General features: G+C 57.3%; 1 protein-coding gene across 2 annotated transcripts; it reads left to right on the top strand.

The window, feature by feature from the left end:
• ADAMTS14 (ADAM metallopeptidase with thrombospondin type 1 motif 14) lies at positions 1–24,557 on the top strand. Of its 2 annotated transcripts, none has more exons than XM_084525934.1 (22): positions 1–265; positions 519–943; positions 5,381–5,516; positions 6,003–6,199; positions 11,548–11,631; positions 13,181–13,328; positions 15,811–15,916; positions 16,050–16,193; positions 16,486–16,618; positions 16,766–16,879; positions 17,426–17,574; positions 17,676–17,851; positions 18,338–18,471; positions 18,682–18,805; positions 18,993–19,076; positions 19,331–19,494; positions 19,856–20,024; positions 20,884–21,016; positions 21,189–21,396; positions 21,485–21,611; positions 21,857–21,967; positions 22,466–24,557. In XM_084525934.1, the coding sequence occupies exons 1-22, from the start codon at positions 193–195 to the stop codon at positions 22,765–22,767; spliced, it is 3,441 nt and encodes a 1,146-aa protein (XP_084382060.1). In that variant the 5' UTR covers positions 1–192; the 3' UTR covers positions 22,768–24,557. The 2 variants fall into 2 exon arrangements, with proteins under 2 accessions (XP_084382060.1, XP_084382059.1); XM_084525933.1 differs by having other exon boundaries at positions 13,181–13,337.
• Positions 24,558–24,605: the final 48 nt, after the last annotated feature.

Genomic DNA, 24,605 nt, shown 5'->3' with positions numbered 1-24,605 from the left:
CAGCGCGGCGCCGCCCGTCCCCATTCCCGTCCCCGTTCCCGTCCCCGTTCCCCTTCCCGTTCCCATTCCCGTTCCCCGGAGGCTCCGGGCGGCCCCGGGCGGCGGCGGCGGCGGCGGGGGCGGCGCGGGGGGAGGCGGGCACCGTTCCCCGCCCGCCCCGCATCCCGCCCGCCCCGCAGCCGCCGGCCCCCGATGGATTATCTGCGGCTGGTGCTCTCCTGCCTCGTCCCCCTGCACGGCTGCTTGGCCGCCGCCGGTGCCCCAGGTAGAGCCGGGAGTGGGGCTGGGGAGGGGGCTTTGGAGGCGGGGGGCGACCACCGGGTCCTGCCCGGCCGGGGAAGGGGCGAGGAGGTGGGTAGGGGGCGGCTGGGTTGGCAGCGGAGAGGATGGGAGTGGAGGGACGTGGTGGGGTTTGCGCTTGGGTTCTCCCCAAGAGCCCTCTCCATCCATCCATCCAACCATCCATCCATCCATCCATCTGTCTGTCCATCCATCCATCCATCTGTCTGTCCCCGCAGAGCTCCTGCTGTCCGGCAAGCTGAGCGAGTATGGCGTGATCGTGCCCTTCAGCGCCGATTGCCGGGGCCGCTTCCTCTCGCACGTGGTGTCCGGCGGCGCAGCGGCGGCGAGGGCGGCCGAAGCCACCTGCCCCCCGTCCCCAGCCCCGTCCCGCCGCCGCATCCCCCGCGACGCCCTGCATGGGTCCCCGCGGCGCGGCGGGGCCGCCGGCCGCTCGCTCTACTTCAACGTCACCGTCTTCGGCAAGGAGCTGCACCTCCGCCTGCGGCCCAACCTGCGCCTCGTGCCGCCGGGCGCCGTGGCCGAGTGGCAGGAGGACTTCGGGGTGCTCTTCCGAGAGCCCCTCCGGCACCGCTGCCTCTTCACCGGGGACGTCACCGGCATGCCCGGCGCCGCCGTGGCCATCAGCAACTGCGACGGGCTGGTAAGCTCGAGGCCGGCGGGTCGGGTCGCTCGAGGCGAGGATCTCAAGGTGTGGGGTTTGGAGATGCTGCGCCGAAATGTTGGGTACCACCGCGGGGAGCTGGGTGATGCTGCCTCCTCCCCGCTTGCCCCTTGCTGGCTTTGGGGGCTCTTATCCACGCGTCACGCTTCTTAACCAAAGTGGGGCGAGCTCCTGCTTCCTCCGAGCATCTTTTTGGGGAGCACTGTGGTGTTTATGGCAATAGCTCATGTGTTCAGAGCTTTCAGGGCAGGCTGCATTCCCTCTTCATCCCCAGCCTCTGACCTGCCCGTGGGGCTCCTATTTTTGATGCACTTTAAAAACTTGTCCTTATTTTTTTGTATCTCGAATCACTGCTCTTCAAACTTCCTTTGAGCCAATTTAGCCCGATTCAGTCCTCATTTTCCATGACAGTGCTTGCTATTTTCTCCCGGTATTGCTTCCCAGGTTACTATTTGGTTGCACTAAACTTATTTCACTCCCCCCCTTTCTTTTTTTATTGTTTTATTCTGGCAGTTCCTCAGCTGTTTTTGGCTGCTAGCACAAACAATTTGGCATTCCTTTCTTTTTATACAGCGCGTGGTGTTACTATACAAGCAGAAATGATAGAGCAGCAGGGCTAGAAATAAATATTTCGCATACATCCAGCAGCTTATTTTTTGCCAGCAATTTTAGCTCATCATCCACAATTTTGGAAGCCTCTCCTCTGAGTCTGATGAGGCTGGGAAATTGCAGAAAATTCTCCGTGACCCAGATCTTGCTGGGGCTGGTGAATTTGGACACACTTGAAAGCTTTGGAGATATTTCCTATGACTCCGGCAAGCAACCAGTAGCGCTGCCTCTGCATTGGGAATTGGGTTCATAATGCAGGTTGCATGCAAATGCAATTCCCGGTGGCATGGTGAGCAAGGAGATGGTGGGATTTTTGGGATGTGTCCACCTCGAGCATCTTTTGCTTTTCCAGTCTCAGGATGGCGCGCGTGGGAGGCGCGGGACCGCTCTGTTCTGGTTGGGCAGAGTGCTCTGGGACACTGCAAATGTGTACACAGAGAGATTATGTTGTGTATAAACAGGCTCTGAGATTATAAATAACGAGGAAAAAAAAAACATTTCTTGAAAAAGACAGTGCAAATTAAGCATTTCCTAAATCCACATTTAGCCATGTAATGACATGATTTTTATTTTTTTTTTGTAATTTTTTTTTTTGGAGATGCCAAGCCCATGGCACCTTTCCTGCCTGCTGTTTGCCGCAGGCACCCACGCGTGCAAATCTGCCTTTTTTTTTTCTGCGAGCAGGGTGGGAAGATGCTGTCCTCCAAAACACGGTTTCAGAGCTGGTCCAAGCCACCGAATTCCTAAACGCTAAAGCAGCGCTCGGCAGAAAGTCTCCCCCAGCAGACGCATCTCGCTGCAGGCAACCCGGCTTTCCTCTAGCAGCGTGTGGCCGGACTCGAGCTGGGGCTGCCGTGACTTTCAGGGGGAGAAGAATTCGGAGCAATCGGGGTTGCGCTGTCGGCAGCGGGGCGCCTGCCAGCTTTGTGTTTCCTCTGCCCTTCGTTGCACATCTCGCATCCTTTGCTGGGGAGGAAGGGCAAAGAATTATTCTGGTTATTTTCTACAGCCACCGTGCTTGTGTTTTGCTCCCTGCAGTCATTCATCCTGAACCGAAGCTACAAGCCCTACAAATAATGTTTTCTGACCCCATTTCCCTGGGATAGGGTGGCAGCAGAAGCCTTGTGGAGCAGCAGTTAATGGAGAAAGACTCCGTGCCCCTGCCCAAAGCCCCTCTCCTCGTGTGACCCCTGGATGCAAAGGGTGTGGAGCATGGTGTGCGTTCATGCAGTGCCGCTTTCTGGGACTTTTTGTCCAAATTAAGTGTGAAGCGCATAGGAAAAATCCATATGCACGTCTCTGCTCCCCCCTTCTCCACGCTGTTTGCTTCTCTGGCTGAGCGTAGCGGGGTTTATTAATTTTTCCACGGTTTGGCTGCAGGGAGGCGTCAGAATTTCCTGAGGTCCCGGGGGACCTTTTACCCCTTGGGGTCGGGGAGGAGCTGCTGGGGGCATCCCCGTAGCTCGTGGGGTGCTTGTGGGGTGCCTGGTGGCACGAGGCCAGCTCCTTTCTGCCATCGCTGGAAAAAAGCCTTCACCCTCCGTGTGCTGGCAGAGGCGCCGTTGCTGGCTTTTCTTCCAGCAAAATGAACGTTTTCCCTTTTCCCTGGTAGAAGGTGGGAAGCAGGGGGAGCGCCGGGGTGGCAGCGGGGAAGCTGGCGCCCGTCGGTGGGAAATGCTCGGTGCGTTGAGGCGTGCGCAATCCCAGCGTGTTTGCAATGCCTGGGGCGGCTGCCCGGGGCTCTGCCCTCCGAGCCGCCGGGTTTTCTGTCAAGGAGAGGGTGCCTGGCTTACCTCCCTGTGTGGGGTAACCTCGGCAGCTCCTGTCGGTGGAGGGGAGGGTCTGAAATTGGGTGGCAAAACGCCTTTTTTTGCTGTTGGCAGCCTCGGTGGGGCAGGTGTATGCCTGAAGAAGAAATCAGGTTGTCTGCAGTCAGAGCTTCCCCTTTTACATCTGTGGGGAACGGGTGCTGTAAAACCCCATGCCCAAAACCTCAGGGGCTGCAGGCAGCAAGGAGAAGTGTGATAATAGCTGAGATGCTGCATTTCGTTGAAAGGTGATGTGTAAATTTGGATTTTTTGGGGGGTAAAACTGCATTTTTTTAGAGCCTCTGCCCAACTGTTGCTGGACCTGGCCTGCGGGCTGGGTCCCCTCGGGTCCATCTTGGTTTGTCTGGTGCTCCTGGTTGAGCCCGAGATGCTCGTCTCAGGGTAGTGGGGAGGGCTCTGGTCACGTCCTGCCCTGGTGGCCTTGGGGTCCCCCCCGTGTCCCCTGGGGCAGCCGGCCTGGACGTGTGGCGGGCAGGGCCTGAGGTGCACGTGTCAGGCGCATTGGGCCCAGCACGGCCGAGCGTGGCGAAATTCCTCCTGAAGGAGGAAAAAAATACCCAAACCTGCTTTCCAGAGGAGTTCAGCAGCTAATAAAACTGAAGTGGAGCAGGAAATTTGACGAAGCGTGCCGGAGCCAGGTTGGCTGATGCCACGGCGAGCGTGGGGACGCAAGGGGGACTGGGTGGCCCAGGGGGAGCCTGCTGTTGGCAGAGCCCAGCCCCATGCAGCACGTCTCCGAATCGTTATTTGATGAAAAGAGCTGTGCCAACAACCCTGATGAGTACTCCAGTAGGTACGTACGGCGGGAGGCTTTGCTCTAGGAACACATCCATACGTCCTGCTGCGCTTTCCAGGCAGGGATTCAACAGCAGGCAGCCCTGGAGGAGCAACCAGGCGCCTGTGCGATGGGTGCCAGCAAATTCAGCGCCGATGGCCCCGTCCCACCTTGTCCTCAGATCTCCGAAAACCATCGGGCTGGAGGTGCTGCCTGCGCCACGGAGCGCTCGGGCCGACGGCCAGGCAGGTTTTGTGGGAGCTTGGCGTTAATTAGGAGCACTTGGTAGCCAGGACAATGTTTCCAATAGCGTTTGCCATCTCATTCATCTTCTGCTGGTCTGGGAGGTAGTCGGACTCGTAACGCTTTCCAGCTTCTGGGCTGAAGGGATTCCCCTGCGTTCATTTCCAAACGCTTCACGGGCAAAGATGAGTATTTATTTTCATTCCTCCCTGCTGCGATCGCCGTCAGTAGCACCGGCGAGACGGCCACGTTCCTTCCTGGTGGCATCTGGATGTGGCTTGGGGACGGGGACGTGTGTGGGGAGAGCTGGGAGAGCCTGTGACCGCCAGCAGGGAGAAGGAGGCAGAGGAACTTCTGGTTGATGGGAAGGGAAGGAGCTTCAGAGCCATAGAAAGGAGATAACTCGAAGTGTGGTCAGTTTTTTTTGGTTGGTTTTCCCCTCTTCTTTTTTTTTTTTTTCCCCCATTTATGGAAGAAATTGAGGTTCATCACGTGTGAATCTTGTAATGGATTCTGCCCAGTGCATGCGGTGACTTTTGGCTGGCACCTAAAGCTGGTTTGGGCAAGGTGGAGGCATTGGGCATCTTTGTAGGATGGCTCTCCTGAATGGTGCAGTGGTCAAACAAACCCGTTTAGCCCCGAAACAGCAAGCTCACCCCGTGAATCACAGAATTAACATGATGTAACGTCCAAAATTACTGCTTGTGGTGTCCAACTGTGTGGTGAGACAGCTCCGCAGCCAGGAGGAGACGTGGGGTAGCGATGGTTTCTCGTGGGCTTTTGCCCTTAAACCAGCACGGTGGGGCAGCAGCAGGACATTCTGTTTATTCAGGATGTCTTTTCCCCTTCCTTGCCCTGCGCCAGTCTTTTATGAGTACAGCGAGTACGCGTGTGTACCCACGCATACAAAAAAAACCAACAACCCCTTTTTCCCCTTTTTTCCTCTGTTTCGTCATGCAGGCCGGGCTGATTCGGACGGACAGCACCGAGTTCTTCATCGAGCCGCTGGAGCGGGGGCAGCAGGAGACGGAGGCGCGCGGGAGGGCCCACGTGGTGTACCGCCGCTCGGCCATCCGGCAGCGCCTCCGCGCCGAAGGTAGGGCCTGCAGCCCGTCTCCGCCAATTAACCCAGCGATTAGCAAGTGTTCCCTGAGCAGAGCTGTGGTTTTGACTTTTCCCAAATGGGCTTGTTGCTTTGGAAGCATCGCGGCTGGAATTGCAGTGCTGTTTTCTGCAATTTGCAAAGTCCTTGGCCATGCCAGGATGGGGGGTGCTCCAGGAAGGTGCCCCCCAACCACCTTGTCTCTATACTGCGAGGGCTTGCCTGTCCCCCAGCATCACGAGCTTCTTTTTGGCTTTGCAACACTTCCACAACTCATTCTGGGGGAAGTTTGGGGCTTTCCAGGCCAGCTGAGTCTCCTTAAACGGAGTGAACCACTGGCAGCATGTGTTCCCCACATCTTCTCCACCACCTCCTCTGGGGCCAGCAAGTCACTTCGTGCCCCGTTCAGCCCCAAAATCACTGCAGGGTCCGTGTCAGGTCTCCCCAACTCTTCTTTTTCTCCTTCTGCCCCCTTTTTAGTGCCCGGGCTGCGGGTGGGCGAGCTCCCCAACTCCCTGGAGCTGCTGGAGGAGCGGCTGGGCGAGGCGGAGCGCAAGAGGCGTCACGCCAGGAAGGACGACTACAACATCGAGGTCCTGCTGGCGGTGGACGACTCGGTGGTGCGCTTCCACGGGAAGGAGCACGTCCAGAACTACGTCCTCACCCTCATGAACATAGTAAGGCTTTCCTCGGGGGGGATCGGCGAGGGTTTGGGGGTTAACTGACCTCCAGGGCACCTCCTCTTTCTGCTGGCTGTTGCCATCTCTCACGTTGTGCCAGGGGAGGCTTGGAGTGGGTGTCGGGAAGAATTTCTTTGTGGAGAGGGTGGGTAGGCACTGGGATGGGTTGTGGTGGGCCCCTTGTCCCCGTGGGTGTCCCAGAGATGCGTGGATGTGGCTCTAAGAGGTGTGCGTTAGTGGTGGGACTCATTGGGTTGGGCTGGTGTTGGACTTGGTGGCCCTGAAGGTCTCCTCCAACTTATATCACCCTGTGAGCGTGTGCCCGAGATCTCAGTGAGTTCTGGGAAGGAGGTTGGTGCCTTCCACTCCTCTGTTTTGAAAGGTCCCCATCTGTTGAGGAGGATTGTTCAGATTTGCAGGAGAAATCTGCCCGCCAGATGGGACCCAGCGAGAAATTCCTCCAAAGCCAAGCCCCGTCCTCTCCCAGCTGCTGTCCCCGCGAGGCAGAGGTGCACGAGCGTGGCTGCTCTCCAGCGTTACCTCGAGTGGCTTCCTTGGGGAATGCTGCGCAATAGCAAACGGGGTACTCAGAAACTGGGAAGGGAGAGAAAAAAAAAATACTTTTTTTTTGGTGCTTTGGACCTTTTTTTGAGGTTTAGTTCTCTATGCTTTGTCCTCTGCTCTATTTTTATTTTTAGTACTCTTTCGCATGGCCATGGGAAGTGTTAGAAAGGTGCAGCCAGCTCTGAAATAACTGAGCTAGGAGGATGCTTTTGCTTTTTTTTTTTTTTTTTTTTTTTGTGTGTGTGTTTTGTTTTGCTTTTTTTTTTTGCTCTCCTGCTTGTTTTGGCAGCGTTTCTGCCCTGGCAGGCAGGCCTAGAGCCGCCGTGCCAGTGGCGGAGGGTAAATTATCCATACGAGGGGTGAGGATTGGCTGCTTTGCCACCTTGTAGAAGAGGTATGAGCCCGTCTGCCCCGCTGCTAGGGCAACCCCAAGTGTTTTCTTTTTCACGTGGCCAGCCCCAAACACACAGAAGGAACCGGAGCAGTTGCTGCTTTTAAAAAGCCGATGCCTTGGCTGCAGCTTTGTAATCTCCAGCGCTTTCCTGCTGCTGGTGCGAGGTCCTGCAGGTGGGCAGGGCAGTGGGAAAGCCACTCTCTCCCAGGGCTTCTGAAATTCCGGCACCGTATTCACAAATCCACTTTTGGAACATTTTTTTTTTTCCCCTGTTTTTTCATTAACTCATCCTGCAAGCGGGAGGTGCCCCGGGGTCCCCGGCCTGACCCGGGGCCCTTCCCACGTTTCGGGTGCCGGAGATGAGCTCATTGCCCTTTCCCACTGGGGGCCGGGCGGAGCGCCTGGGGGCTGCCAGCTCGCATCAAAAGGCCATTTTTCAGCCGCATTTCATGCTTTAGAGGCAGCGCTTTTCAGGGAGGGAATGCGCGGGGTGCTGGCTGCTCAGATAAAGGCAGCGCGGGGGATTTTAGTGAATTAAATAACGAGGGGGGGGGGAAGCAATGTCAAGAAAGAGAGGGGGAAAAAAACAGGATAATGCAGAGAAATGCCTCCCTGAAGTCGGGTTGGGTGGGAGCTGGAGTTGCCCCATTAAACCAGGGTGATTAAAAGCCCAGCCATGGGAAATGTGATTTTGGGGAGCAGAATGTGTCAGCTCCCTGTCTTGCTGGGGTTCCTACTGCTCGTCCCGATGCCCTCGAGGCTTGGGGTGGCCCCGTGGAGGGGGGGGAAGGCTGAGCTGTGGGCTTGGAGGAGCTTGCACCAAGTGGTGGTGGAGCTGGGAGGTCCTGGGTGGGCTGGGGCTGGCGCGGAGGCTGGAGGTGCCCGACAAAGCACATTTCATTCCAAAACCACAGCCTCGCTCCAAAGCCACCAGCCTGGCTGGGCAAAATGGGGTCAGACAGCGTGGTTTGGGGCAAACGTTGGGAACCCGCAGTCCTTGTAGGGTTTTGTCGTCTTCGTGTCCGCGCGGCGCACACAAGTTCCTCTCCCCTGCGGTCTCCGTGGGACCTCTTTGCACCCAGTGGGGTTTCTCCCACCAGCACAGCCGGGTGCCAGGGCCATCCCCGGAATTTGGGTAACAGCACGGAGGTGTTTTCCCATTGTTTCGGGTTACTAAGGAAACCCCATGAGTCAGATCCAGGCTGCGACTTGTGTGCTCCCTCCAGCGCATCGGGAGGTTCATTGTTTGCAAGTGAAAAAAAGTGTTACCAAGACCCCACGTACGATAGTTTTGGGGGAAAAAGCGAGCCTCCAGCTTTATTTTTAACCTGGGGTTACCTAACTCTGGGGCTAAATCGGCAGAGATTTTCTTTCCTCCCCGCGGAGCTTGCAAAATAAAATAAAAGTCTGCTCCACGAGCCGCCTCCTTGCTAGCAATGTAATAACAACAAAAAATACCTCTGGTGTTGTTCTTACACATGCATGCACTTTTGCCCCCCCCTACTCCCTGCCCCGAATATAGGCTGGTGTGGTTGCTGCTCTGGTTTTGGGACAGCACAGCCTGTCGCGTAGGGGCACGCAGAGGGAAGGAGGGGGATAAGGGAAAGCCGAAGATGACTTGGCTGCGCTGCCCGCGAGATCTGGGATTTTGAAATGTCAGCTATTCTGCTCGTCTGGCAAATTCTTCTCGTGCTCTCGTTTTGTTTGCCTTCCCTCAAGAGCGGGGAAGTCTAGACGGCCGCGGTGCGCTTCGCCGCGGGGAGCGGGTGTCTGCTGTGGGCTCGGGACACGGCGGGGTCTCCGCTCTCCTCTCCCTTGGCATTGCCCCCTGGGGTCCCATGGGCTGGCTTTGGTGCCCCGACACGCAGCTAGGCTGGGCTTTTAAAACATTTTCTGCGCTGTTTCTCTGTTCAGTGAAATTGGAGAGCATTCTTTGGCAGCGGACGGCGATGCAGAGGCCGGGCATCTGACGGCGTTAGATAAGGAGCTCTGTGCACCATCTGTCCCTCCAGCGGTGATCTGCTGAGCGGGGGCTTTCTGCAGGGATTTTCTTCGAAGGCATTGACTTGCTAATGGCATCCGCAGAGGGCAGGGGGACTCGTGCCAATCCCTTCTTCCTCCCTGCTCCGAAATGCTCTCTTGCGGGTGGGGTTGCAGGAACAAGCCCCGGCCGCCTCCGTCGGTGGTTAAGCAAACAGAAAGCCTTGGGCAGTCTGTTTCCATGTCTGCTTTCTGAATTATCTGCAAAGGTCACTGCAGAGCTGGCATCTGGGGGGCACAGAGCCCTCGGTGCCCCGCCGAGGGGCTGAAAACACCTGGGTAGATCCCTTCCCTTCAGACAGCGGGCACCCTGTTCAGCTGCTGCCAGCGCATGGTGTCGTGCTGATTTTAAAGCCCTGGGGGATTGGCATCCTGCAATAATACAGCTGCTCGTGTCCTGGTCCCTCTGTGAGCAGTTTATGAGCTGCTGGTGGTCCTGCTGCTGCTGCACTTCTCCATCAAGACTGAGAAGGAGAAGGATGGAAGAGGAAAGATTCACAGTGCTGTGTGGGTGTTGATGAGTTTCACTGTCCACGGCGCCCGAGTGCAGGAATTTTTCCGCACCACGTCCCAGAGAAGAGCTTCAGAAAGGATCCTTCCCATCCTCTTTATTCTTCCCAAATGCATTAAAGCACGGCGCTGAGAAGCATCTCGACTGCAGTGAGCAAAGGGAACACGGTGCAGCGGTGCCTCTCCACGCTGGGCAAAAGGCTTTTTCCTTGCAGGTTTTGCAGCCCGTGCACCCGCAGCAACACAGTAGCTTTATCTATTTATTATCTATTTATCTGCTAGGGCTTTACTTATTTATTTTTTCTCAGCTGTTTTGCCACGTTCAAGATGGGGCAGGATCAGGGCTGGTGGTACCTCTCTGCACAGCCCAGAGCGGCTGTCACGCGGCGGCGTTAATGCTGGCTCTCCGTGGGTTTAGGAATGGACTGACTCGGGCTTTCAGACAGAAGCCCGGCCTGTCAATCGTGGTCTCATAAAGCTCTCAGGTCGCCTGGAAAATCGCAGCCTCGGGTCCGTGCCGCATCTGCGTCAGTTGTCACAGGCAGGGCCCTCCGTTTCAAGTGTAAGCTTACATAAAAAAAATAGAAAAGGGAAGAGAAAAAAAAAAACACACTGTAAATCTGGCTTATAAACATCATGTTCTAGTCTGGAAAGCTGTGGCAGAGCCAAGGGAAATCATTTTCCCCACATCGCTTTTGGGGTGATGGGGCAGGACACTGTTGGGTCCTCCTTTGGGAACAAGGGGAGGTGAGCTCCAAATTTTGAGTTTAAAAAATGAATGAAAAAATCCTTTTTGTGGCGCTTACAGAGCGGGTGGGGGAAAAGCCACCCTTTCAGACTTTGTTCTTGCTGAAGTACAGAAAAAGAAGGCTGTAACTCATGATTTCCTTTGCAGAGCAGCAGATGCTGGTGTACATGGCACTGACTCACAAGCCCTCCCTGCTCTTCTGCTTGTGCTGTCTTCTCCTGTGGATTTCTCCTGGGGGCTTTTGAGGTGCTAGGTCAAACTTGACTCACTGCTGCAACTGAGTAATGCCCTTGCTTTGATAAGATCTCTCGCCTCTCCCTGAAAAGCCTTTTTTTTTTCCCCTTCCCACCAACTTCAAGGACATTAAAAGCCCAAGGGTTTCCTTTTATTGATGAGTTTGTGCTCTCAAGGGGGCAAAGGCTCGCTGTGAGATGCTCTTGGTGGAGGAGGTCCACAGGGGAAAGGCTCTTGACAGGACCAGGGATGTCCCTGGCCATCTGAGCCACCGATTGCTGGGAAATTTCGCTTATTCAGACTTGGCTGGTTTGCTTTGTGGTTTTTCAAGAGCAACAAGAAGCAAAGCAGCTGGGCTGGGAGGAGGGAGACGACGCGCTCTCTGCACCTGGTCTTGGGAGGTCTTGGGAAGTGGGAGAGGAATGAGAGAGCGGGCCCGGGCCTCGCTGGGGAGCAGTGTTCCCTGCCAGGAGGCAATGATTTTCGGGGGGTGTGTGTTTATCTGCTCATTTATGTGTTCAGCTGGTGGCCAAACATCTCCCTGTGGCTGGGAAGGTGGACGGTGCTTGGTGCTACAGGAACAGAAGGCACCTTCCTGGGGGGAATGGGACAGGATCCCTGGAAAGGGAGGACGTTGGACCCCCGTCAGCTCTACCTCCCAATGTTTTGCTTTAAAAACCCCAAAAGGTGATTATTTTAACCCATTCTTCTTCCAGCAGAGCGCAGGAGTGGGGAGCTGGTGGGAGGATGCAGGAGCGCAGAGGACAGGAGGAAGAAGCGGCTGCAGGCACTGGCCTGCTTCAGGTCTGTGAAGGCCTTGAGCTGCCCTCTGCTTTGCTTTTTTTTCCCCCTCAGGTGGATGAAATTTATCACGATGAGTCCTTGGGTGTTCACATCAACATCGTGCTGGTCAGGATGATCATGGTGGGATACCGCCAGGTAAGGACAGCGCCTGTGCTGACATCTGTGTGGAGCAGGGACGAACGTGAACCCTTCTCCGGGTGGTTTCTGGAGCCTGAGGCCCTGGAGAGCCACCTCTGCTAAGCTTGTGGTGTGGCCAACCTGTCCTCGGAGCTGGGACAGGAGAAGTGGGGGGACCCCAAATATTCTGAGCATCACGGGTGGCCGTGGGGCTTTCTGTGCAGCCGTGTGTCACCTGCTGAGACAGCTGGAAGGGTCCCAGTGGTGTTTGTGGGACCCTTGGGATCCCATAAACCATGGGATGAAGGTGGCTTCCCAAATTGGCAAGAGGTGGAGGTCAGCGAGGAGAAGCTGAAGCCACCATCTCGTGTCCCAGCAGCCCTGCCTGGCTGTTTTGCAGCCCTGGGGCATCACTGTAGGATTTAGCAGTTGTAATGGCCTGGGCAGAGTGAGCACGGGGATGTTTCTCCTGGTTTCTCAGGTTGCTTTTTGTTTTTAAGGTTCTTTTGAGTGCGGCAGCCAAAAGATTTTCTGTGAAGCAGCGCAGTTTGCTATAGGTTTTGTGGCAAGCTCCTGCACCACGTGAATTGCTCTAGCAAGAATATTAATGAGTCCAACGCGGTCATATCTGTGTGTGGTCCACAAAGCAGCCCCAATAGGTCTTGGAGGAAAAGCCCTGCTTGTTTCTGCTTGGCCAGGAAAAAAACAAGCGCATCCTAGAGACCCAGCGATGGTTCTCAGGAGCAGGGGGATAAGAACAGAGGCAGGCTCATTTGGGGAGATTCCTGGCAGACTGGGAACGTCATCTCCATGCACAAAAGCCAGCAGCGTGTCTGGCTTCCTCCCAGCCCTGTCCGTGCTCGGGGCCGGGGGATGATGTATGGAGGGGAAGGGATTCGGAGCGGTGGGGTTGCGGCCAGCAACCGGAGGGATGAGGACTCGAGAGCTCTGTTCAGGATGATTTAATCCTCCCGAAACCCTGCGCTGGAGGCAGCTGGCGTGTCCAGCTCTGTCGTTGTTTAGGTTCAGGGGGTGACGTGGGAGCGATGTGCAGACGTTTGGATCCAGGCAGGATCCCAGCTTACCGCCGGTTGTCTCTGATGCTTCCTGAGCGCGTCCTGGAAAATGACACGGTGCAGACAGCGCAGCCCGCTCTACTTTAGCGCTTATTTCTGGTCACTGCCGAGCTTGCCACCTGTCTCAGAAAGCCCTCTGGTTGGGCATTTTGTCTCCTATCCCCATGGAAAAATCCCCGTGGCTTCCATTTACTGGCCATGGGAAGGGCAGAGTCCTTCCTGCCCGCCAGGAGAGCTCCAGCTGGGGCACTGAGGTGCAGCTCAGCCCTTGGGAGGCTGTCGTCAGCACCTCTGCAAAATGCCCATCTTGAAGAAAAATAGATGAAAATCAGGGTGTCTGCTCTAAAACAGCCCTGGAGCACCTCCACCTGCTGGGTCAAGCTCTATCGCAGTCGGGATGCTCTCTGCTTTCCAGCGCATCCAGGCGGTGGATTTAAAAAATACAACAATAATTTTATTTATTTGTTTATTTATTTTGTTCCTGCACGCAGTCAGTCAGCCTGATAGAGCGAGGGAACCCATCCCGCAGCTTGGAGCAGGTCTGCCGCTGGGCTCACTCGCAGCAGCGCTCCGACCCAGAGCACGCCGAGTACCACGACCATGCCGTGTTCCTCACCAGGCAAGATTTTGGTCCCGCAGGTATGCAAGGTACTGTATTTATCTCCATCAGGTACGTGCAGTTTGCTGGGGGAAAGCCAGCAAGGGGAGAGGATTTCTCGCAAGCACAGGCTGTTGACCAGCCAGCAGGGTCTAGGAAAAAGCCATAAAAATGGGTGTTTTTTGTGTGGAGCAGAAGAAATGCAGAATTAATCCAGGACATCCACCTCAATGAATAAAATAGCATCGTTATTCCTTGTGCACCAGTCCTCCCCTTGTCCCAAAGTGCCCTAAACAGTTTAAAAACAGTGTAAAAAAAAAAGATGGAAGACCAAGGGGAGCTTCTCAGGGACCTTTAAAACCTGGCTTTGCATGGGTCAGTTTCTTGACCCTCCTATAACTGGACACGGGAGCATTGCTAAGCCCAGGAGCAGGTCTTACTTGCTGGTGGCAAGGTCTCATTTCTCCATCAGGATGTTCCGTCTAAGGCCACGAGCGTGCCGGTAGCTCTGCGCACACTGATGTGTAGCGTGAGTCCTTCTGAAGGGTTGGGAGACGGAGAAGGTGGATGGATGGAGAGATGGAGGAGTCCTCCCCTCCCCATAACCCTCAGCAGGAATTAACCACGGGGGACATCCAGCAGAAGCCCACTGGAACGTGGTGTTGGCCATCCAAAAGCAGAGGAGCCTCCTGCTCAGGCTCCGGTGGCTCCAGCAGCCACCCTGCCAGCTTCCCACCTTGGGTGGTTCCTGCTTTGGGAGCTTCGTCTTGGTGCCATGAGGCACCCTGGCTGAAAGACCAGTTTTTATTCTATTTTTCTAGAACCTTTCTGGCCAGGTGACTGTGCCTGAAAGCACTGGCAAGAGGAGCTTTTCTGGCACGTTGGCAGGAGGAAGGGAGCCAAAATGTCCATCCCTGGGGGCTCACGGACACAGCTCGTGCCTCCCTCCCTGTGCCGGTGACAGCGTCAGGTGAAGCCGGGCGCGCGGCCGTGCGGAGCGCCGCGGTTTGCAGCCTCCCTCTTCTCTGTTGCCGAGCCAAGCCGAGCCCCGGGGAGCTTATAAAAACCTCCCGGTGTTGGCAGCAGCTCTCGGCATGGATGGGAGCAGCGGTGGCCAGCACTGAGTAATCTTGGAAAGCTGATGCAATCCTCGCTTTTGGAGCGGAGAGGAGCTGGAGGGCGCGAAGCGGAGGCTGAGCTGCGCCGCCCTCGCACGTGGGCTCTGCTTTTCCAAGATAAATGCTGCTGGGTGGCGGGCAGGTGGTGGTAAATGCCGAATTCCTGGTGGCAAAGCCCCGGCTGAGTGAGGGGAGTGCCGTGTCCCTCTGTAGAAGGCACGTCTGGAGATCTTTCTGGCCTTCTCTGACGGATAATTTTGCAAGGTGTAATTTGTTGCACCACTGTCATGCGTGGTTGGCCCCTGAGCATGCCCAGGTGGGAGAAATGGTCAGAGGGACTGAAAGCAGGTGGAAAATATCCGTGCAGAAGAAGGAAATGCGTGTGGAGGAAGCGGGAGACTGGTTTGTGTCTTGTTGATAAAGCGAGGACATCAGCATGTCCTCACTTCTGCGTCTGATACGTGTTTGCAGGCGGGTCTGGTCTGTGTCAATCAAGTATTTTTCAGGTAGTTCTCATCATTGTTCTCCCCGTTACCTCTTCCAGTTCTCACCACGTCTTAATTATGAGAGGCAGTGCCTGCCCTCTGGAGCCACCAACCTCTCTGTATTCCCCTGCCCCGTTTCACTGCCAGACACCGACAGCCTCCTTGGTTGGGAATTTATCCCGTTCTCACTCCAGACAAAATACACTTGCTCTCATACAGAAAACTTTCCACATTGCTGCTCTTTCTTGTGGAAAGTTTAATGGAAAAAAAAAAATCCTTTAAAACGATTTACCCAGGATTTGACTCATTACTGTGTGGTTAAACCCAATTACCTGAGTCTTGCTCTCAAGCTCCTACTTTGACTTTTGCTCTCCTTTTGACTGAGGTGTCCATGGAGCACACAATTTGGGTGAGCAGTTGCTGTCTGAGAGCTGGCTTGTTGTGTTGAGTATGTCTCTTTGCCCACTTGAATGTGGGGAAGAGGAAAAACAACCACTTCCTAGGAAAACTGCAAGCACCTTTAGTGAAGCGGGCTGCTTCGGAAAGCCCCTTGGTCCTCATCGTCAGTGCCTGCCTCGCAGGAGGGTTCCTGCAGCCACACGGGGCACCACCAGCCAGGTGACGGTCCTGTTTGAGGGTGACCAGCTCTGTGTGCACCCCTGGCTGGGTTATGGGCACCAGCCTGACTCTCCGGGGGCACCGAGTGCCGAGGTATGTGCTGGAGGTGCAGCTCTGTGCCTGAGCTCCTGCTGCAAGCTTCTTCTGGCATGGTTGTGTTCCTTTGGCTTGTGTTCCCAGGGATCTGCCCATGGATTACCACTGGCTCAGCTCTTGCTTATCACTGCATTTATTGATTTTTGCCTCTCTCAAAAGCTTTATCTCTCCTCTCCTCCTCTCTCCTTCCTTCTCTCTCTCTCCAGGCTACGCGCCGGTGACGGGGATGTGCCACCCGCTCCGCAGCTGCACCCTCAACCACGAGGACGGCTTCTCCTCAGCCTTTGTGGTCGCCCACGAGACCGGCCATGTGTAGGTGACAGGGACAGAGCTATTGCCATGCAAATGCTTGACCCAAGGAGCTTTCTGCACCCCTTTCTGCCCAAAAGGCTCGCTGCAAAGCCACGGCCCATGGGAAACCTGGCTCGCTGGCTTTTTCCAACAGGTTGGGCATGGAGCACGATGGCCAAGGCAACCGGTGCGCCGACGAGACCAGCATGGGCAGCATCATGGCACCGCTGGTCCAGGCCGCCTTCCACCGCTACCACTGGTCCCGCTGCAGCAAGCAGGAGCTCAACCGCTACATCCAGTAGGTCGACTTGAACTCCTCCTCCTCTCCCGTGGCGTGACTGTGCCAGGCCCTTAGGCTACCCATTATTTTTTTTGTGCTGCATAAAGGCCGTAGAAACACACAGAGCGGTTTTGTGTGTCGGGGCCGTGCAGAGTAGCAGGAAACCCTGAAGGCAGAGCAGGTCGTAGGGTTGCTCTTGGCTGCTGATGGAGCTCAGAGAATTGGGATTTTGTAATATCCGGGTTTGGAGAGAGGGCTGGGGGTGAGGGAAGGAGCGAAGCCCCCCAGATCTCTGCCCCCCATCCAACAGTTCCTACGACTGCCTTCTGGACGACCCCTTTGAGCACCAGTGGCCCGTGCTCCCCGAGCTGCCGGGCATCAACTACTCCATGGACGAGCAGTGCCGTTTCGATTTCGGCGTGGGCTACAAAACCTGCACAGCAGTGAGTACAGCCCCTGCCCTGCTGGTATCACCCCAGCCTGCACCCACCAGGAGCTTTGGGCCTTCTCCTGCCCTGGGAGAAGGCTTTCCATGGGGTAGGACGGGTGCTGGGAGCCCCACCACCCCCCATGTCGCGTTGGCTTTGCAGTTCCGCACCTTTGACCCCTGCAAGCAGCTGTGGTGCAGCCACCCGGACAACCCCTACTTCTGCAAGACCAAGAAGGGGCCTCCCTTGGATGGCACCGAGTGTTCCTCGGGCAAGGTACTGGCCATGCCTGTGGTGTCGGGGGGTGTTTGGCTTTCCACCCCCTTGCTGTAGCTTTTTGGCATCTCTCCTGCTTGAAGAAGTAGCTTTATGCCTCATTTTCCACTCTGGTTGCCCAGCGTGGCTGTGCTCGGGTGAGGACCTTGTTCTTCTGAGCCATCTGCCCTTAATGATGACTAAATGAATACAGAAGGACTTGCAGCTTCAGAGAACGGGGAATGGGAAGCCAGGAGATGTGGAAAGCTGAATATTGGGTGCAAATGAAGTCGTCTGGGACTTGTTGCAGAAGTTTGGGTTCATCCCACCTGGCTGGGGTGCCCCTGAGCCAGTAGGGAGTCACCCATGGGCTGCTTCAGTCCTGGACTCAGGCCTGATTCAGTGCCTGCTGGAGGATCTGCGTGGGTAACAAGAGGTCATTTACGACCAGAGAGAGAAAACTAGCCCAGGATCTCAAAAATATGGTGTTACGGAAGGAATCAAAGGTCCTGCTTGTCTCTGCTCCTCTTCTGAGACCGAGCCACCCCTCTTTCTCCTCTCTTCCAGTGGTGCTTCAAGGGTCACTGCATCTGGAAGACGTCGGAGCAGCTGTACAGCCAGGATGGTGGCTGGAGCTCCTGGTCCAAGTTCGGCTCCTGCTCCAGGACCTGCGGCGGCGGCGTGCGCTCCCGCAGCCGGAGCTGCACCGACCCGCCGTACGTTTGGCTTCCAGCGTGCTGGGCAAGCTGGAGATGCACTGTGCTTGAGCAGCATCCCCACCCCAGTGCTCTCGTAACGCCCTTGTTTTATTTTCTAGTCCTGCTTATGGTGGGCGCCACTGCCCAGGAGCCACCTATGAGCACCAAGTGTGCAACAGCGAGGAGTGCCCGGGGCCCTACGAGGATTTCCGTGCCCAGCAGTGCTCCAAGCGCAACTCCTACTACACCCACGACAACAGCAAGCACGCGTGGCTGCCCTATGAACATCACGATGGTGAGTGGTAGTGGCTCCTCGAGGACCTGCTCCATCCGTGGTTGGGTGCCCGGAGGTGACGGCCAGCTTGCAGGCACGTGGGGTTGATGTAGCCCTCAGTGGAAGCACCGTCTGCAGTTCTCCTCCCACGGATGGGAGCTGTAGGGTGCTGTTATACCTAGACGTGCACCTCCCTTCCACCTTCTTGGTCTTGGTGCTCTCACCCAAAAAGCCATCGGTAGCCTTGCCTGCCAGAAGAAACCATGCTGGTGGCAAGTGCTTTGGGTTGGCGGCTATGCCACACGTGCAGAAGTTGGGTTGTAGAAACCTCCAGAGCTGGAAATAATCATCCAATGTCAAGCAGCCAGGTCCCGGACATCTCTTGTGGAGTCTGGCTGTGCTCACAGGCACAAGCTGAGATGGGTTTCTATTTTCACCCAGCCTAATGCATCTCAGCAAATGTTTTTCAATTTTTTTTCTCTCCCTGTGCCTTGTGTTTTGCCCCAGATGCCCAGAAGTGCGAGCTGATCTGCCAGTCCGAGGGGACAGGGGACGTGGTGTTCATGAACCAGGTTGTTCACGACGGTACCAGGTGCAGCTACCGGGACCCCTACAGCATCTGTGTCCGGGGCGAGTGCGTGGTAAGGAGCTGACCCTGCCCAGGAGAGAGGGCACACCTCATACCTTCCCTTCGCCCAACACTTTTTGGGGTTGGAGACATGGATTTTAGCCCAGAGACCCAACCAATGTGCAGCCAGGCACATCGTGGTGGTGGAGATGTGGGGAGCAAGCACTGGACTGCTGTGCCATGGGGACGTAACCCGTTTGCCTTCTCTCCCCTCGGGTGACAGCACGTCGGCTGCGACAAGGAGGTGGGCTCCCTGAAGCAGGAGGACAAGTGCGGGGTCTGCGGCGGGGACAACTCCCACTGCCGGACGGTGAAGGGCACCTTGGCCAAGACCCCCAAGCAGCAGGGTGAGGAGGTTGTGCTCGATCGTAGCCCAGCCTGCGAGTGGGGGCAGCGGGACGGGGACCCCCGGAGCCACCTCTGTCCCACGGCAGCATGACAAGGAGGTGGCATCCAGGGGGACCAAACCCACCTGCCCCGCTGCTCCTTCCCTGAAAGCTTTCTCTTTCCGTCCTCCCCTCTCGCCCCTTTCAGTGGGTCTTCTGAAGATGTTTGAGATTCCTGCTGGGGCGAGGCACGTGCAGATAGAAGAGATGGAGCCGGCATCCCACAGCATCGGTGAGTCCTGCTGGGATGGCTTTCCTCAGCCTGGGCTGAGGACCAGGGCTGGTGCTGGGGAGGTGGGGAGCCACGTGGAGGTGGCATCCTGCCCTGGTCCCTGCTCAGCTCTCTTCACCTCTCCCTCCACTGACTCTCAGCCCTGTTCTGACTATTCCCACCCAGAGGCTTCTATTTAGGTCATTCAAACACTTCAAAGGTGGTGATCGGAGGAGAAGTAGTTGCAATATTGATTTTTTTTTTTTTTTCTCCAGCTGTTAAGAATCAAGCTACGGGTAACTTCATCCTTAATGCCAAGGGCAAAGAAGCCAAAAGCAAAGTGTTCATTGAGATGGGCTTGGAGTGGGAATATACCATTGAAGACGGCAAGGAGAGCCTGAAAACCAGCGGCCCTCTGCACGAAGCCATCAGCGTTTTGGTAAGTGGCTGATACATCCTCTGGGACCATCGGGGACAACCACTGCCCAACGGGACAGGGCGGGGAGATGGTCTGGGGTGGGATGGGAGAGGTATGGGAGGATCTTGAGGAAGGGTGTTTTAATCCAGGTCTCATTTATTTGGGGAGTTTGGGAGTCAGAGGGCACGCAGCTCAAGGCTGGGGTTGGCAAATTTGGGCAGCATCTTTGCAACTGGAGAGGTGAGTTCCCAAAGGGTAGGCTCTGTGTTCAGAGCCCACCTAACCGTGCTGGAGGTGGTAATGGGGTTTGTTGCGCCTTCTGTTTTCCTTCCCCTCTCCCACGGTCTCATTCCTTGCCTCTGCTTGTCCTCTGTGTCACCAGGTCGTCCCTCGGGAGGAGGAGGAGTCGAGGAGCAGCCTGATGTACAGGTACATCATCCACGAGGACCTGCTGCCGATGATTGGGAACAACAACGTGCTGCTCGAGGAGATGGACTCCTACGAGTGGGCCCTCAAGAGCTGGTCTCAGTGCTCCAAGGCGTGCGGAGGAGGTAGTTTTCCCCTCGTGGGAGGCTCCGGGGGGCACTTGGGAGGTTGTTTGGGTGTCAGGCAGTGCCTGAGCCCTTTGGGGCATCTCTGGCTTGTTCTTTGCACCTCTGTAGCAGTCACTTTTGGTTTAAGACAGCAGTGGGTTCAGTTTGGGCCAAGGAGCGGCATCTTGCAGGCGACTAAAACCTGCGTGGAAATAGGCAGACCCAGAAGGAGGTGCTGAGAAGGAGGGCGGGTGGGTTTATTTCCCCTGGGTTTTTCCTCCTTCTGCCACAAGGCTGGTGAAGGAGCAGAGCGAGTAAACCACGGCTCCGTGCTGAAATAAATGAGAAGGTTTAAGCAGGCTGTGCTGGCTCGCGCCTTGCCACTCCTGGCGTGGCTGCTGGAAGATTCTGGGACGCGCAGAGATGGGAACCGAGCCCTCGCTTGCTCCGCTGACCGTGCTGCAGCGGGGCTGTCCCGCGGGGTGACAGACAGTTCACGTTTTACGCTAGCTTAGCCCTGATCTGCTCCGCTCCTGGGCAAGCGCCGTTGGGTTGGCAGAGCGCAGCAGCGCGTTGGCCGCGCTTGCCGTGCGCTGATTGTTCCTCCTGGCTGCAGAAACGCAGCTGTGCTCCTGCAGTTTCCCCCAAAACACACCCAGTTTTGGGGGAGGTCTTGAGTTTGCTTAGCCTTCACAGCCCCTCTCTGCGCGTGCACCCCGGGGGGGTCCAGCACCCCTCAGAGCATCCTCGGCAAGCCTGGGTGAAGCGCTGCGGTGCGCTGGGGTCCCACGGGAGCTCCGAGGACCCATCCTGACAGGGGTGCAGGGGGCCGGGGAGCCTTGTGGGACCCCTCAGTGCCCACACCCCGCTCCCCCAGGCATCCAGTACACCAAGTACGGCTGCCGGCGGAAGAGCGACAACCGCATGGTGCACAGGAACCTGTGCGACAACGGCAAGAAGCCCAAGCCCATCCGCCGGCGGTGCAACCTGCAGGAGTGCTCCCAGCCTGCGTAAGTCCCCCCGGGTGGGTGGGTGGTTGGGTGGTTGGTTGGGTGGGTGGGTGGGTGGTTGGGTGGCTGTGTGTCTGCTCCCGTCCCACCTCACTGAGCAGTTTTTTGGCTGAACCGTGGCGAGCGGGGGCTTCTCCCGCCCCGCCACTAACGCTGCCCCCGACCCTTGCAGCTGGGTGGCCGAGGAGTGGGGCGCCTGCAGCAAGTCCTGCGGCAAGCTGGGGCTGCAGGCGCGGGCCGTGCAGTGCGTGCAGCGCCTGCGGGACGGCACCAACCGCACCCTGCATGCCAAGTACTGCAGCGGCGAGCGGCCGGAGACACGCCGGCCCTGTGGCCGCCTACCCTGCCCAGCGCAGTGGAGGACAGGAGCCTGGTCGCAGGTGAGCTGCCTGGGGCTCTGGGGACCCTTCCCAGCCACCGGGGTGTCCCCAGAGCTGTCACCCACACGGTTTCTCTCCCCCTGGGCAGTGCTCGGCCAGCTGCGGGGACGGCGTGCAGCAGCGGCAGGTGGTCTGCAAGGGCAGTGAGAGCGGTGGGCGCTGCCACGGGGACAAGCCGGAGGCTGTCCGGGGCTGCCATGTGTCCGTCTGTCCGGGTGAGAGCGGTGGCACCGGGGGGTATGGGGGACCTGGCCTTGTTGTGTGCCGCCAAGGCACGTGGGTTTTATTTTGGGAGACCAACCAGGCGTTACCTGAGGGTCCTTGTTTCTTAAAAAAAAAAAAAAAAAAAAAACAACTCTGTAAAAAGAACAACAAAACACCCAAACCACACTTTTAATCCATTTTGAGTGCCCGCAGCGTGAGCCACGGAGGCCCCGCTGACCCAGTGCTCTCTCTGCAGGGAAGCCCTCCAGCATCACGGCCAGTGCCGACACCAGCGACCACGTCACGCCCGGAGGGCAGTGGGTGCCCCAGGAGGGGCCCAAAAACCCTGTTAGCAAGATCTCCCCCAGTAAGTGTCCGAGGGTGAGCACTGGGTGCTTGGAGGCCACGTCTGCCCTCCTGTCGTTGCCAGGTGCTCCTCTCTCTGATGGGGACGCAGCCGAACCTCTCAGCTTCCCTAGAGGAGGAGGTTGAGCATCATCCATCCCCCGTTGGAGAGCAGGAGTTTCACCCGTGTTGGTCCTCCTTCACTGCCTCCTTACCAGCCCCTGTGTGACCCCAGGGCCCCCTGCAATCTCCTGTGGGGGTGGTTTGGGGGTAGGATGCGTCCCGCAGCCACCTTGGGCTGAATCTGCCCCTCGGCTGCCTCATCCTGCCCGGCTCTGGTGCAGAGCCCGGCGCTCGGTTGCCACCTCGTGGAGCTGGGGATCCACCACACTCCCCTCTGCCTTTCCCTGGGCACTGGCCTTCAACTTTTTTCCACCTCCTGTGAGGTCAGGGCAAATGCCGTCCTGACCCCACATGCTCACTGATGCTCGCTCTCCGCTCTGTCCCCGTCCCTCTCCAGGGGAGCCGTGCCTTGGGGACAAGTCCATCTTCTGCCAGATGGAGGTCCTGGCCCGCTACTGCTCCATCCCCGGCTACAACAAGCTCTGCTGCGAGTCCTGCGGCAAGAAAGCCTCCGTCACCGCCTCGCCTCCTGGTACCCCCCACAGCTCCCCCGCAGGAACCCCCGGCCCCACTTCCCCGCTGCCCCCTGGCTCCCCAGGGCCAGGGGCACCTGGGGTGGGTGCCACCGCCGGGACCCCAGCCCCAAGCGAGCCATCGGAGGGGACACAGGGCGAGGGCAGGGGCCATGCAGCCAGGTAACCCCTCCGGGACCCGCTGGCCACGTGGAGCCTTCCTCCTCCCTCCTCCTCCCTCTCCATCTCCCCTTCTCTTTCCCCTCGCTTCCAGCAGTGGTTTTCACAGGCAGCTGGGTTTGGAGACAACCTGGCTCACCCCGAAATTCCTGGGAAAACCGCTGTTTCCCCGTGATTTTTATTCCTCCCCCCTTCCCTACTGTGGCACTTCTTTGGCAGTGCCGCAGGGATGAAAAAAGAAAAAGGTCAAAAGGAGTAAAAAGCAGCTCGGCTGCAGGACGGGCCTCTTACCTCTGCGGGTGGCTGGGAGCCACCGGCCACTGTCTTTCCAGGTGCTAAACTGGGGGGCTTTAATGTTGCCTTTTCCTCTCCCCACAAGCAGGAGCACAAAATAGGATGGGGAGGAGGACCCTGGCTCCCCGGCCAGCCCCTGCCTCCTGCAGGACCCGCCTCGCCTTGCCGGAGCGCTTGGCACGGTGCTTGTGGTGCCCCAGCTTTGGGGTAGGAGCTGGGGTCTCCTTCAAAAACCTCTTTTCTGAGACCTCTTCTACGAGGACCAACCATAGCACGAGCAATAAGGACAAGGCCAAAGACCAGAAACAGGGTTTACACAATGCCTGTCACCTGGCGGTGACTTTTTTAGCCAATACTGCCCGTGGCCAGCTTTGTACTAACACCACCTTCCAGCGTCCCCATGACCACGACCCCAATTTCTTCTCCCATGTGTCCAGTGTCTGTAGGGCACCAAGACGTTGTGGGGTCCCGTGGGGAAAGCTAGGAAGCCCCAATGCCAGGAGGAACGCCGCTGTGCCCATGGCGTCACGCTGGGCTCAGCTCTAAGGGGTTAGGGTTCCTCTGCGGGTGGGAGCTGCCCTCTCGCCCCCCCACCTTTTGTCTTACGGTGGGAGAAGGGGGGAGAGTAATGCCATTAAAACATTGTGCCGAGTACTAAATATATGCACAGCACTTTAGGAGCACGGGGCCCCCTGCAGCTGGCAGGGGAGCTGGATCCCCAAGGGCCCTGGAGGCAGGAGGAAGGTGGGGGATGAGTGCTGGCAGGGAGGAGGCTCTGGGTGCTGAGGTGGAGACCTTCCACTGGGGGGATGCCCCAAATCCACCTCTTCCTTGCCGTGAAGGGCTGGGAGCACAGGAGGCGTTGAGCATCTTCCCTCTTGTGGCCGGAGGAGAGGTGGCAGACAGGGTTTTATTTCGGTGCTCGGGTTCCAGGAAGGAAACCCATGAATTGTGTGCTCTTCTTTTTCCCCGCTTTCCAGTTCGCTTTCCAGAACGGGCTGTAATCCAGCAGGGTTGTGGTGCTGTGTGTGCCCACACCTGGTCTCCAGGGCTTGTTGGCGAGGTGGCCAGGGGTGCTGGCAGCCTTCAGGATGCACAGGCAGGGTGCTGCGTCCACAGCAGTTACATGGTCAGGTGTTTGAGGTCAGGGCAGCTCAGAGGAACTCAAATGATCCCAAAAGGGTCAGGAGACGTGAAGAGGCTCCTCCTGCCCCCCATCACCTCCGAGTTGAGGCTGGATGAGCATTGCTCTGAACAGCACCCGCACCGCTGCCCGTAGGCACGAATTGGGCACGGCACGGAGCCACGCGTTGAGCCAAGCACCCAGCACACCTCGCCGTGGGACGCGGACAGAGCGGGGTGCACCCCACCCTGCCCCTTTTGCAGCTCCCTCCGCCGGGAGGGGCAGCATTTATTTATTGTGCCAAAGATAACGCTTCGCTTCGGGCGCCGTCTGCGCTCCCCGGAGCATCCCCACCCCGTGCAGAGCCTGGCGGGAGGCTGCACAGACCTCGCCCACGGCTCCTGCTGCTGTCTGGGTGCCCTGAAAAA

Source organism: Aythya ferina (assembly GCF_964211825.1).
Source record: "Aythya ferina genome assembly, chromosome: 7".
In the NCBI taxonomy this organism is placed as follows: domain Eukaryota; kingdom Metazoa; phylum Chordata; class Aves; order Anseriformes; family Anatidae; genus Aythya; species Aythya ferina.
The sequence above is the reverse complement of the archived record's forward strand: the minus strand, read 5'-3'. Positions and strand labels throughout refer to the sequence as shown.

Coding starts and splice junctions, on each gene's coding strand:
- ADAMTS14 (XM_084525933.1), top strand. CDS start 193: ATGGATTATCTGCGGCTGGTGCTCTCCTGCCTCGTCCCCCTGCACGGC. Junction 17,852..18,337: donor GCCCTATGAACATCACGATG/GTGAGTGGTAGT, acceptor GTTTTGCCCCAG/ATGCCCAGAAGTGCGAGCTG. Junction 21,612..21,856: donor CCATGTGTCCGTCTGTCCGG/GTGAGAGCGGTG, acceptor CTCTCTCTGCAG/GGAAGCCCTCCAGCATCACG.